This window comes from Otolemur garnettii, unplaced genomic scaffold, assembly GCF_000181295.1.
Source record: "Otolemur garnettii isolate 467f Iridium unplaced genomic scaffold, OtoGar3 scaffold00013, whole genome shotgun sequence".
In the NCBI taxonomy this organism is placed as follows: domain Eukaryota; kingdom Metazoa; phylum Chordata; class Mammalia; order Primates; family Galagidae; genus Otolemur; species Otolemur garnettii.
The window spans coordinates 24,021,399-24,032,462 of NW_003852408.1; the positions used below are offsets into that span (position 1 = coordinate 24,021,399).

General features: G+C 42.0%; 1 protein-coding gene across 2 annotated transcripts in view; it reads left to right on the forward strand.

The window, feature by feature from the left end:
- Positions 1 to 3,251, forward strand: part of KLF7 (Kruppel like factor 7) — an 85,981-nt gene extending 82,730 nt beyond the window's left edge. The window contains exon 4 of one of the 2 annotated variants that reach the window (XM_003784998.3): positions 404 to 3,251. In XM_003784998.3, coding sequence (XP_003785046.1) covers positions 404 to 455 — 52 coding nt within the window. In that variant the 3' untranslated portion in view covers positions 456 to 3,251. The remainder of the gene's footprint in view (positions 1 to 403) is intronic. The other variant, XM_003784999.3, reaches the window with a different exon arrangement.
- The last annotated feature ends 7,813 nt before the right edge of the window (positions 3,252 to 11,064 follow it).

Below are 11,064 nucleotides of genomic sequence, written 5' to 3' on the forward strand. Positions count from 1 at the left end.
TTTTTTTTAATAATTACAATTATGATCATAAGGGTTAACATGCATTGAGATCTTAGTGTATGTCAGGTAGTATTCTGAGGATTTTACCCAGATCGTCTGGTGTAATTTTCATAGCCAGTCTGTGAAGCACATCATTCCCACTAGATGTAATATCCCCACTTCACTGTGGAAGAAATTAAGGCATAGAGAAGTTAAGGTGCTCAGAATTACACAGCTATTGGAGAAGCTGGGATTTGAACCCAGGCATTCTGACCCTGGAGCTTACCTTCCCAGTACAGCACCCTATTTCTCAACACATGTGACTGTTCTTTAGAGCAAAGGTAATCGTTTCCTAGGGAGTGGTGGAAGTCAAGTTCTTTCATTGAACCCCTCTAATAGCCGTCTTGTTGTTTATATTTCCTAGGTGTTTTTCCAGGTCTGACCATCTTGCCCTCCACATGAAGAGACATATCTAAAAAAGTCAAGGCCGGAGTTGCCATGGCGTCAGCCAGTGTCTGAAGGAAATGCCGTGAGCAGGGGGCTGGACTTCAGGCGGGCACCCATTGCCTCGCAGAAGAAAGTTCTCACTTATAAACCTCTGTGTACACACACACATACATCCACGCTCACATGCAGACCCCCCAGACACACACACTGTCATGCACTCAACTATATTTAAAATATATACGTCTATTCTTTATGCCTTGCCCTAGCCAGATGGTAGAAGATGAAGAAGGAAACCAGGTGAACTCAGCAAGGCAGACTGGCTGCTTACTTCAGCACTATTGGAATTATTTCCCGCTGTTGCCAATGGAAAGCAAAGGAAGTGGATGTGACGTCTCTGCAGGTGGACGGCAGTCCGAGGGGCTTATTTAACTTGCTTCTCGGTGCAACTTGATAGGAGAATCCAGCGTCTTACAGTTGCATATGTGTAGCACTAATGTTTCTTTTTAAATAGTTGGGGGAAAATGACCTAGAAAACCAAATTGCAGTTTGGTAGCCAAAATTAACTCTTGGTTTATTTGTCCTTTGTGTGTGAAAAGTCCTCCTATTCCATGCGTCAGACTTCCTCGAGGAACTGTTGAGTGGTTTCGGTTCTTCTTAGATTGAGATCTTTCGCGTCGATCCCAACGGCCTTAGCGGCGGCAGACTCTGGAATAACACCTTATACCTTTCTGGCCTGCATTTCTCTAGACTTCACTCTCACGGGAGGAGTTTTTCTTTTCTTACTTTTTGACTCTTGCACACCATATGCACTAGGGATTCTGGAAACTTCTAGCATGACTGCAAAGTGGCCAAGAGAATAAAGTCCTTGATGATAAATCACAGTATATCCCTTGAGCCTCACCTTATTGCCAGTGCTAGATTTTTTCTTTTTAATCTCTCTGTTTTTGCTAACGAAAACTTGAAAAGCTTATTTGGAAGCTTAGATGTTTTATCTTTTCTCCATGGACTAAACCTCTCCAGGACTCTCCCGTCACCTGGATGTCCAGCTCTCGAAGCAGCCGATCAGATGGGACATCACAGTTCTCTCGTCCTCCCTGAGGCATGATGACCTCAGCTCGTGGTGATCAGCCACCGTGCTGTGTGTCATCGCTACCCTGTAACCAGTTACGGCGTAGATGTCGCTAATGTCAGAGGGCAGCTGCGTATTTAATCTAACTCTGGGTTATGACCTGACAAAAAGCCAAAAATATCACTCTTTCCAGGAGTGGGGAATACTGAGGATGCCTCCAAGTCTAGTGGCTTCACAAAACATCACCCAATCTTCCTCTTTCATACCCACTGAGCTCACATTACCCCACTTGTTACAGTACACAATTCAAAAATGCCATTGTGGGATCGAAGGGTTGACATTTAAGGAAAGGGTTGAGGTGTTTCTCTCATGGGCTGTCTAAAAGGAGAGACATGTTTCTGATTTTTTTTTTTTTTAAAGTTTTTTGGCTAGGCTCACCATGACTCGTGACCTAGAACACCCAGGATCAAGAGAGGCCTCATATGCACTCTGCAAGCTGACTCCACGGGGGTCTACAGTCCTTGTCATACCACACTCACACCCAGTACTGGTCTCTACCCGCATTCCTAGCTAGCTGGCACTGGCCTCAACTCCAAAGACTGCCTTTAGGACCATCAAATGGCCTATGCAAGCAAGCGGGGTGGTTATTAGGACAGATTGTATATTTTGTATATTTTCTGGGACCATCCCTTCAAGACACGTCTAAAAAACAAAAATGGCATTTGGTCCGCACATGGTTGCTGCTCCTCCCACCAGCTGGCTCCCCTCCTGTCCTCCTCTGACTGTTTGACTCATTGACTGTTAAAATGCCACCCCATACATATTTGGGATGCAAAACTGAAGTCTTTAAAAGGAAATAATCATATAAGAAACACAAATACATATATGACAGCAACCTTCAAGATCTTTGGCCTTTGGGTTTTCAGCTTTGTGCAACCTTTGCTTTTCACTGAAATGTTGAAACTACTCGTCTGAGGGTAAAGGAACCTCCTTATCACTAATGCTGTAGCTGCCAATTGGACACTTGGGGCATTTTGAGGTCTGGCCCTAAGAATTTTCTTTCCCTTTGTTCCTTTTTCCAATTTAGACCAAAAAACAAAAAACAAACAAACAAAAAAAAAAAACAAAAAACAAAAACAACAAAAAAACAAAAAAAGAACAAAAAATAAATAAAAAAAGAAAAGGAAAAAGAAAAAACACCCCAAACACACACACATAAAAAGTCAGTCCATTTGTCAGAGGCAATTATGTATATGTTAGTTGGAGGTTATTAAAAAAAAAAAATCCGTTTTATTCCAAAGATTTAAAACTAGACATGACTTAGAAACAATTTCTGGAGCACTGCTCGCTGACAATCTCGTAGTTCTCTACTGCATTTGAGTGCATTTTGTGGCCAGTCCATCAGGGCGTACCATGGAATTCTATTTGAATGTGTGGTACATCCTTCCTGGATGAAGGATGTGTGAGGAACTTGAACCTCAGCTGTATTAAACTGTAGCGCCTCCAGTCAGTGCACTAGATGAAACTTTAGATACCCCACATTTTGTTGGTTCATTTCTTTTCCTTTCTATAGCAGCTTCCAGCATGAATGCACGCACACACCAGTGATGGCATTAAGCCGTGGCTGCCACGATTTGCAAATGTTCTCTCCCAAGCTGGAGCTGCTCTTGCCTCTCAAAATGCTATTATTAAGGGTTTATAATACTTAATTTAATTTTTGAACTGACCAATGCAAGGCTCTATTAAAAAGAACGTTAAAAAATGCAAAAGAGTAATCATTGCTTGTTTGCTCCCTGTTGTCATCTGTGGTCTCATTTGAATGTGGCAGAACAAAGACCCTTTGGTCCTCATCTGTGTCTGAAATGTTTGGTAATTTCTCTATCTTTTGTGTCAGTGAAGTCCTTTGTAATCTGCTCCTGACTTTCCTCAAGAGCAGGGTGCACTGAAGCTCCGTGGTGGTGCTTGCTGGCTTCGGAGTCATTCATTGACTGCGAATTGGCCTAAGATTTGGTGGGTGCTAAGTGGATGGCTTTGAAACTGTTCTTCTTTAGCCCAGGTGACACCTGTGGATGATGACCAGTCCTATCCTTGGGGTGGGGGTAGCCTCGATCGTTTTGGAAATAGATTTGTGATAGCATGTCCATCACCTCTGAAATGGAAGAGATGGTTGCTAAGAGCCTCTAGAGGGAACAGGTTTTCCGAGAAATAACCTGAAGGCATTTTGCTCCCAAGAGGCCTGGTTATTTTAAAAAGTGCTTTAATGGACATTTGGCTCACATGAAACCCCTTTCTTCTCTAAGCTGTTACCTCCTAACATTCCTGGGGATCTCAAATTTGAAAGAACAATCTGGTCTGGGGTTTCTTGTGGTTGTGCTCACAAGTACTCCTTATCCAGGGTTCACAGTCAGGTGTGTAGAAAAAGAGTTTCTAAGCCAGGGACCATTTTCTTTAGTTCAAGTTATGCTTCTTTCCCCTACCACATGGCTGTACATCAGAGACCTGGAAACCTGAAGTCATAATGCTGCTCCTAGTCACTGGCCTCCTGCCCCACTAATGGATACTTGGCCCAGCTTATTGCCTGGTAGTGATGAGTATTATGTCCAGAAAAAGAGATGTTCTGATTCCATGACAAAGCTGCATTTTGTAAAAATATCGGCAACCCCCAAATGAGCTTCATGCTGACCGGTTCCTCCTCTCTATGTGCTTTCCCTGGCCAAGCCCTAGGAATACTCCCTTCTCTGAAGGCCAGCTTCTCCCCACCTGCACCTCTTGTGCCCTTTTGCATCTTTGATTGCCTGATTCTAACAGGGTAAAAAGACAGACAGCCAACCTCATGTGTGATTAGCAGAACTGAATTCTAGCGTTAAAAAATCTTTGAAGGCAGAGAAGATTTTTTAAGGACTTTAGTTTGGGATAGTCTTTCCAGATTATTATGTCTGTTTGCCTCAGAGGAGAAATAAATGGCGCTTTGGGATGGCTCTCCTAGTTCATTCAGAAACATTCTGCCTCCACTCCTGCATTCTAGAGCAAAGCCAAAAGGAAAAAAAAAAAAAAAAAAAACCAACTCAAATTGTAGAAACAAAACCTGATGATTAGCTCCAAGTGATTTCCTCTATGGGAGTCACTTTGTAAAATGTAAAGTGGGAAGTGCTTTTGTCTTCTCTTGCATGAGTTGTTTTTAGGAGAAGGAAAAAAACAGGGAAGAGTCAAAGAGCTCCAACACTTTTAACTGCAGAAACCAGGTCTATTGTTTCTTCTTAAAAAAAAAAAAAAAGAAAGAAGGAAAAAAAGTCTTAACCAGGAGCAATTTTGCACCCAGAACATTGCCAAAGTGAACATTCAGTAAGTAGAACCTGGTTGAAATTCACTCGTGGAAGCTTTTCCTTGCATTTTCTAGAAGTGGCCACCTGCCAAGCGCAGGAGTTAGGGAGAGATAAGGGAGGACTCGGATTCTGGGTGTCTGGATGAAGTTCGGTAAACATGGTGATATCTCAGTTGAAAACTAGAGGGTCTATTCTGAGTATACATCAAGGCCTCTTTGGCCTTGAGGACAGGCCTACTTTCCTCAATGAGGGTCTTTGGGAATACTTGAGATGAAACAGCAGAAATGTGTCAAAGGAACAAAAAGTGCTTGTAAATGACGTGACATCCTGTGACTAACTTCCCAGGCTTCAGGGTTTTCTCTTGCTTTTAACACTCTTAAATCTCCTCTGGTGGCTCCTAATAGATCCCAGAAAAGGGACAACTGCAATTTAGCTCTCTTCTGCGCACCTTCCCGTATGGTACTGTACTTTTCAGATGTTTTGCGTTTCCATAAAAGTCCTGGGGGGGGGGGGGAACAGGTATCAAAGATGGAGAGAGAAATCTTGGGCCATCACTTCACAAATATCCCAAACGAGATGCTCTTTTCACACAGGGCTCCCTCTCAGTGGTCAGGAGGGAAGGTTGATACGTTCTTTCTTGGGGACTGTTTATACGATTTTTTTTCAACTGTGAGCTTTGGAATCGTAAATTGCTTTGACTCCAGCTTCTGTCTACTGCCATAAAATGGACCCCACGTCAGAATAATGAGGGTGGTATGTATGCACACACCTTAGACAGGTGTGCACATGCACCTGTCGTACCTTCGCAGAAGGAAAACAGGCTACTGACGTTTCAGAGGAGTAGCCACCAGTGCCTAATACCTTTTGGGGGGGGATGGATGCTTATAATCGCCAGTAAATCGAAACCACACTGGGAGTTCCACATAGAGGGGAGGGGCTGTGGGTGGGGAGAGGGGACATTTTAATCCCAGGCCTTTGGACGGGAGGCAGAATGATTTCTGCACACCTAGGTCCTAAAGGCTTTAGGGCTCATTGGCTGGTTCTCAACCTTTTTTTTTCTTCTTCCCAGCATGCATTTCCTATCTACACACAGATTTAATTTAATTTCCTTATCTTTCACTTCTCCTTCATTCCAGGGAGGAAAAATACACCTGTTATGGCCAAGATCTCCTTGCTAACACACAGAGGCAAAAATAAATGTTTAATGCTTTTGAAGCCTCCCCTTCATTTCCACAGCCCCTCCCCACACTCCTTCTCCCACTTCCTCCGTCCATCGTACAACTCCCCGACCACCATGACTTTTCTTTCAAATCTTTATGATCCTCTTCACAGTTGCTTGAAGCAATTTCTTTTTGCACTATACATTTTCTTTTTGCCAGATGTGTTTAACAAGTGTGTTTGGAGAGACCTACTCCCAGCCCCTTCCCTCCCCCTCCTCCCCCCGTCACATTCTCTCAGGCCTTCTCTGGTATTTATAATATATCACAGAAGTACCCAGTCTTATAGCCCTCGGTTATGCCTTTTTTTGACATTTTATTTTTTTTAAGCTTTTTATATATATATATAAATATATTACTTTGTCAAGTTTTTTTGCTGTACAAAAGTCTTAAGATTTAAAACTATTATTTGTATTATATGATGGTGGTATGTTAATGTTACAAAATTATTAATGAAGAAAAAATTTATTTTTGTTACTGGTCTGTTTCATAATTCTTTTTTAAATTGGTATATTGTAAGATATCTATGCAAAAAATGTTATGTGACGCATTTTTATTTAAGAATGTAATATGTGTAATAAACAGTAGAATGTGTTTGGCCTTGGAATGACTTACTGCATTTCTCCTGAGCTGATTTCCCTGGGGGGAAAAGTCCTCCGAGAGACAGAAATGTGTACTTATAGATCTCATGAAAAGTTTCCTTTCTCAGAGGAAGGGAAAGCAAAAGAATGGATTGAGTAATTTTTCTCTGTTTGGGAAGGTGCGTGCGTGCGTGTGTGTGTGTGTGTGTGTGTGTGTGTGTGTTTTATGATGCCAGCGAGGTAGCTCAGTGTCCAAATAAGATGAGACACTGAAGGCAGTTTATTTCTTCGAGGGGAGAAAGGGAGCCAGTGGTTGGAGGTTATGAAAAGCAATATTTTAGAATGAGGTAGATTATGGGATGTTATTTGTTTAGGGGGTTGGGAGAGGCTTATTGAAAGCAGTTTATTTAGTGAGAGAAAGGGCGTGTTTGTTCTGGGCTGGTGTTAAAGCCGAGCACATGGAAGGGGACAGGTGGCAGAGAACGATTTAGGTGAAGGTCAAGGTCGAGGGGAGCAAAATGACAGGAGATGGTTGGTGGCAGGGTGGGGAGGAAAGCGCTAACCAGAGACTGAGAAATTCTGGTGGCCGCACGCAGTACAAGAAGGTAGATGCAAACACAAACACAAACGACTTCAGACGCAGAAAAGAGGGAGCTGAAAGGCCAAGGGGAAATTCTCAGAACTGAAAAGAACGATACTAAAATTTCCTCTGCCACACACGCCTTCCAAGAAAGATCATCAAAGTAACAAGGAAGGTACACGGCCCAGCTGGTGCGGTGCCATCGCAGCACCCCCTGCCCGGCCACTCCCCAAGAGAAGCAGTGTCATTGATGGGAAGCAACAGTAAAGCACACTTGTCACAGGGGACACAGCTCTTCTCAAGCTTTCTTTTCATTCTTTGGACGGCTTACAGAAGCAGAGACAATGGAAAATAACTTCTATTTCTAATTAAATTAGTCTGACAAACTTTTCCGTGAATGTTCACGGTAGAAACCTCCCCCACTGTGACTGAACTTGCTGTGGAGGAAAAGACAGTTCTGGGTCGCCAACGAGGAGAACAGGTGCAAGGGAGTGTGGCAGTGAGTTTGAACGGAAGCTGAGTGATCGTGTCCTTGCCCTGGTGAAACTCAAGGTAAAGAGCACAGTGGGTGCTGCAGGGGCCTGGAAAATGATTGTGAATTATATAAATATCAGCTGCAGCATCTCCCGGGCAGGTGAGGGAGCTAAGCGATACAGCAGCCCAGGGCTGAGTTCGAAGAAACTGCAGGGTCCCGCGAGGAAAACACAGCAGACCCACCTCCTAGGCCTGGGTCCTTCAGTAGCTCCAGAACTAGCTAAGTAATTTCACTCTTATAACAAAAAATCTTTTACCTAGAAATTTCTCTGAGTGAGAAAGAAAAAGATAGCTTGGCGATGTTACCTAGAACAGGGTCATCATTCCACTTTCGTGACTTGTGAAAAGATACCACATTGGGCATTTTAGGTGGGGGACAAGCAGCCCTGTGCTAAAACGTTCAGACGAGAGGGTGGTAAGTCTAGTCTGTTTGGCATAAGGAAATGAGATGGTTTACATAAGTGAATATTCTAGAAGACTTAAGCTTACACATTTAGAAACATAATTTTTGCTAAACATAGGCCTAAATATACGTTGCCCACTTCACCACCTTTTTAAGCATCCGTTCTTGCGATATGATATAAATTCAAGGATGACTCCAGACTGCGGGGTTGCTTGCCCAGCACCAAATGACTTTACACTTTCTATTGGCTGATTTTCCTTTGTCTGCTGGGTTCTCCCTATTTGGAAGTGGCAAGTTCCAGCAATATTTATCTCCTTGTCATCTAGTAAATCAAATAAGCAAGTATGGTAATTCCTTAAGTGCAAAAATAATTATAATTTGAATCCAGCAGGAAATAGTCTGAAGTGTCCATCGGATGTCCCAGTAAGGTGCACATATCTCACAAAAGCTGTAATGTGAGGTTGGGCGTGTGCAGTTGGGAACACTGGGTTAATGGAAAGGAACCTCATAAAAAGCAGAGTTCAGTGGAACTGTTAAATAATTTAGTATTTTCAGCTTATCTTCCACTTACGGGTTTAGAAGAGGAGATGGTGAAACTTTCAACCGAAATAAGATTTTGAAATTACTGGTAGGGGATGGTTCTCTGGTTTATCTGCAACGAGCCGATTCACAATTCCTTTTCCAACATTAAATACTTTATCTGAGATTTTGTAAGACTATCACTATGGATCAGTTTGAACATAACCTATTACTTTTTTAAACATTCTGCCCGATTGTAATATAGCTATACAAACCATAACACCATACCTTAAAAGAATGCAGTGATGACAAAGAGAACAAGATTTATGTTTGGCCTATAAACATTTATTTATGTTTATAGAATTTTTCATTTCACACACACTGTATTGGAGCTGTTCGACAAGACTGCATCAACTGAATAGGTTTTATTCACCACCCTGACCATTTGCCCACACAGATGGAGACACCAACTGGGAACCCAGAAAGGTAGACACTAAAGGCTCTCATTGATGCAGGTTTGTAGAATATAAAAAGTTGCACTCACAGAAGCAACTGGTGGTTGCCAGGGGTTGTAGGGGAGAACAGGGGGAGATGTTGGTCAAAAGACACCAAATTTCCTTAGGAGGAATACAAGTGACCAACTGAGCAGCATGCCAAGTACAGTTAAAATTATAACGATGTATTATATTCTTGAGAATTGGGATGAAAATACATTTTAAGTGTTTGTACCCCCCAAAATGATATGTTAAATCAGCTTGATTGAGCCATTCCACAATGTATACATATTTCAAAACATCTTATTGTACATGATAAGTATACACAATATCTACTTGTTAATCAGAATATAATTTAAAAAACAAATAGAGATACTGGATTCTAAGAGAATAGGTGACCTGGTCAAGGCCCAGGGGTCACAATCAGTAGCAGAGCTGACCCCCAGTCCAGCAGACCTTCCTGGATACCCTACTGCTTCACGTACATCTCTGACCATGGTGTCAAAATTGGCAACACAGATTTAATCTCCCCCATTTCCTCCCCGCTAGTCAAGAACGTAGCCTATAACATAGATAGAGTCAGCACTTGCTATCACTGGAGGGGATCTTGGAGATCTCAGTGCTGCCTTTCTACTTGAGTCAACTGAGGCTCAGAGAAGTTCCAACTCACCAAGGTCACAGTCACAGCATGTCCTCTACAGAACAGGAGTTAACCCTGGGGTGTTGATATGCAGTGATGCTCCACTGGGCTTGTTCGTCTTCTTTCTTTTTTCTTTTTTTTTTTTTTTTTTTGGTCTTGGTCTTAAACCAACTGCAGCCTGCAAGATTCTTGCAATAGCCTGATATTATTAATTACTTCCTTAGTATTTTTCTTTAAATGGAGACACCTTTTAAAATCCTAAATACTTGTTTTGGCTTTGCCTGAAGCAAAAATATTTCCAAAACTACTGGTTTAATAAACTATTTTCCCTTTGAATACAGATGAAAAGAAATAAATAACCCAAAATAAAAATACACATCTTCATGTTACATTAAAATGCTCAGTCACCACTGGGGGCATTTGAGAAGCACCATTCTGTGCCATTCCCTAAAATCTATACTATACCATTTTTCTTTAGCTAATTATTTAGTCCATATGATGCTCTTCAGAGCACATTTCAAATTGAATCTAAAACTAAGTGCATGTGAAAATTTAATAAAGACTGATTTGATGACTGGAAGTTACTTAAGGATGCAGAGGTCCCTTAGGAGGAAGAAAATGTGGCCTATGAGTGAAGCATTCTCCTCTTTTCCCCCTCCTTTCCTCAGGAAAAGGTTCTCAGTGGGTGGCTCCTGGCCACAGCCACATCTTGCCACTATTCTGGGAATGAAGCCCTGAGCGTTAGCCCTTGACTGCTCCAAGGAAGTATTTTTTTTTCCTGGTACAATAGATACTACAGTAGAACCTCTATAGGTGAACACCTCCCTACATTGACCACATCTTTAAATTGACCTAATTTTCAGAAGACCAGATGTGCACCATGTGTATCATAAGGCCTAGTTCCTTATGTTGACCACCTCCCTGAGTTGACTAGTTTGTTACATTTCCTTGGGTGGTCAGTTTACATAGATTCTACTGTATTTATTATTTCTCACTTGATGGGGAGAAATCTGAGACTTAGAGATAAAAAAACAACTTGCTGAATTTTCAAGGAAGTCTTATCCTTTCCTGGAGTCCCTCAGTCAACAGCCTAGAAACTAACGCATGCTCTGAGGCACAGCTTTGAAATGTGCTCACATTTGTGGCATGCTCCTGGGACGTCACTGCTTATACATGCACACATACCAACAGCTCAGCCCCCCAAATATTTTTCCAACTAGGTTCTAAACGCCTGATAGTCTACTATTAAATATATATATAAATTTAAAATATGTATTT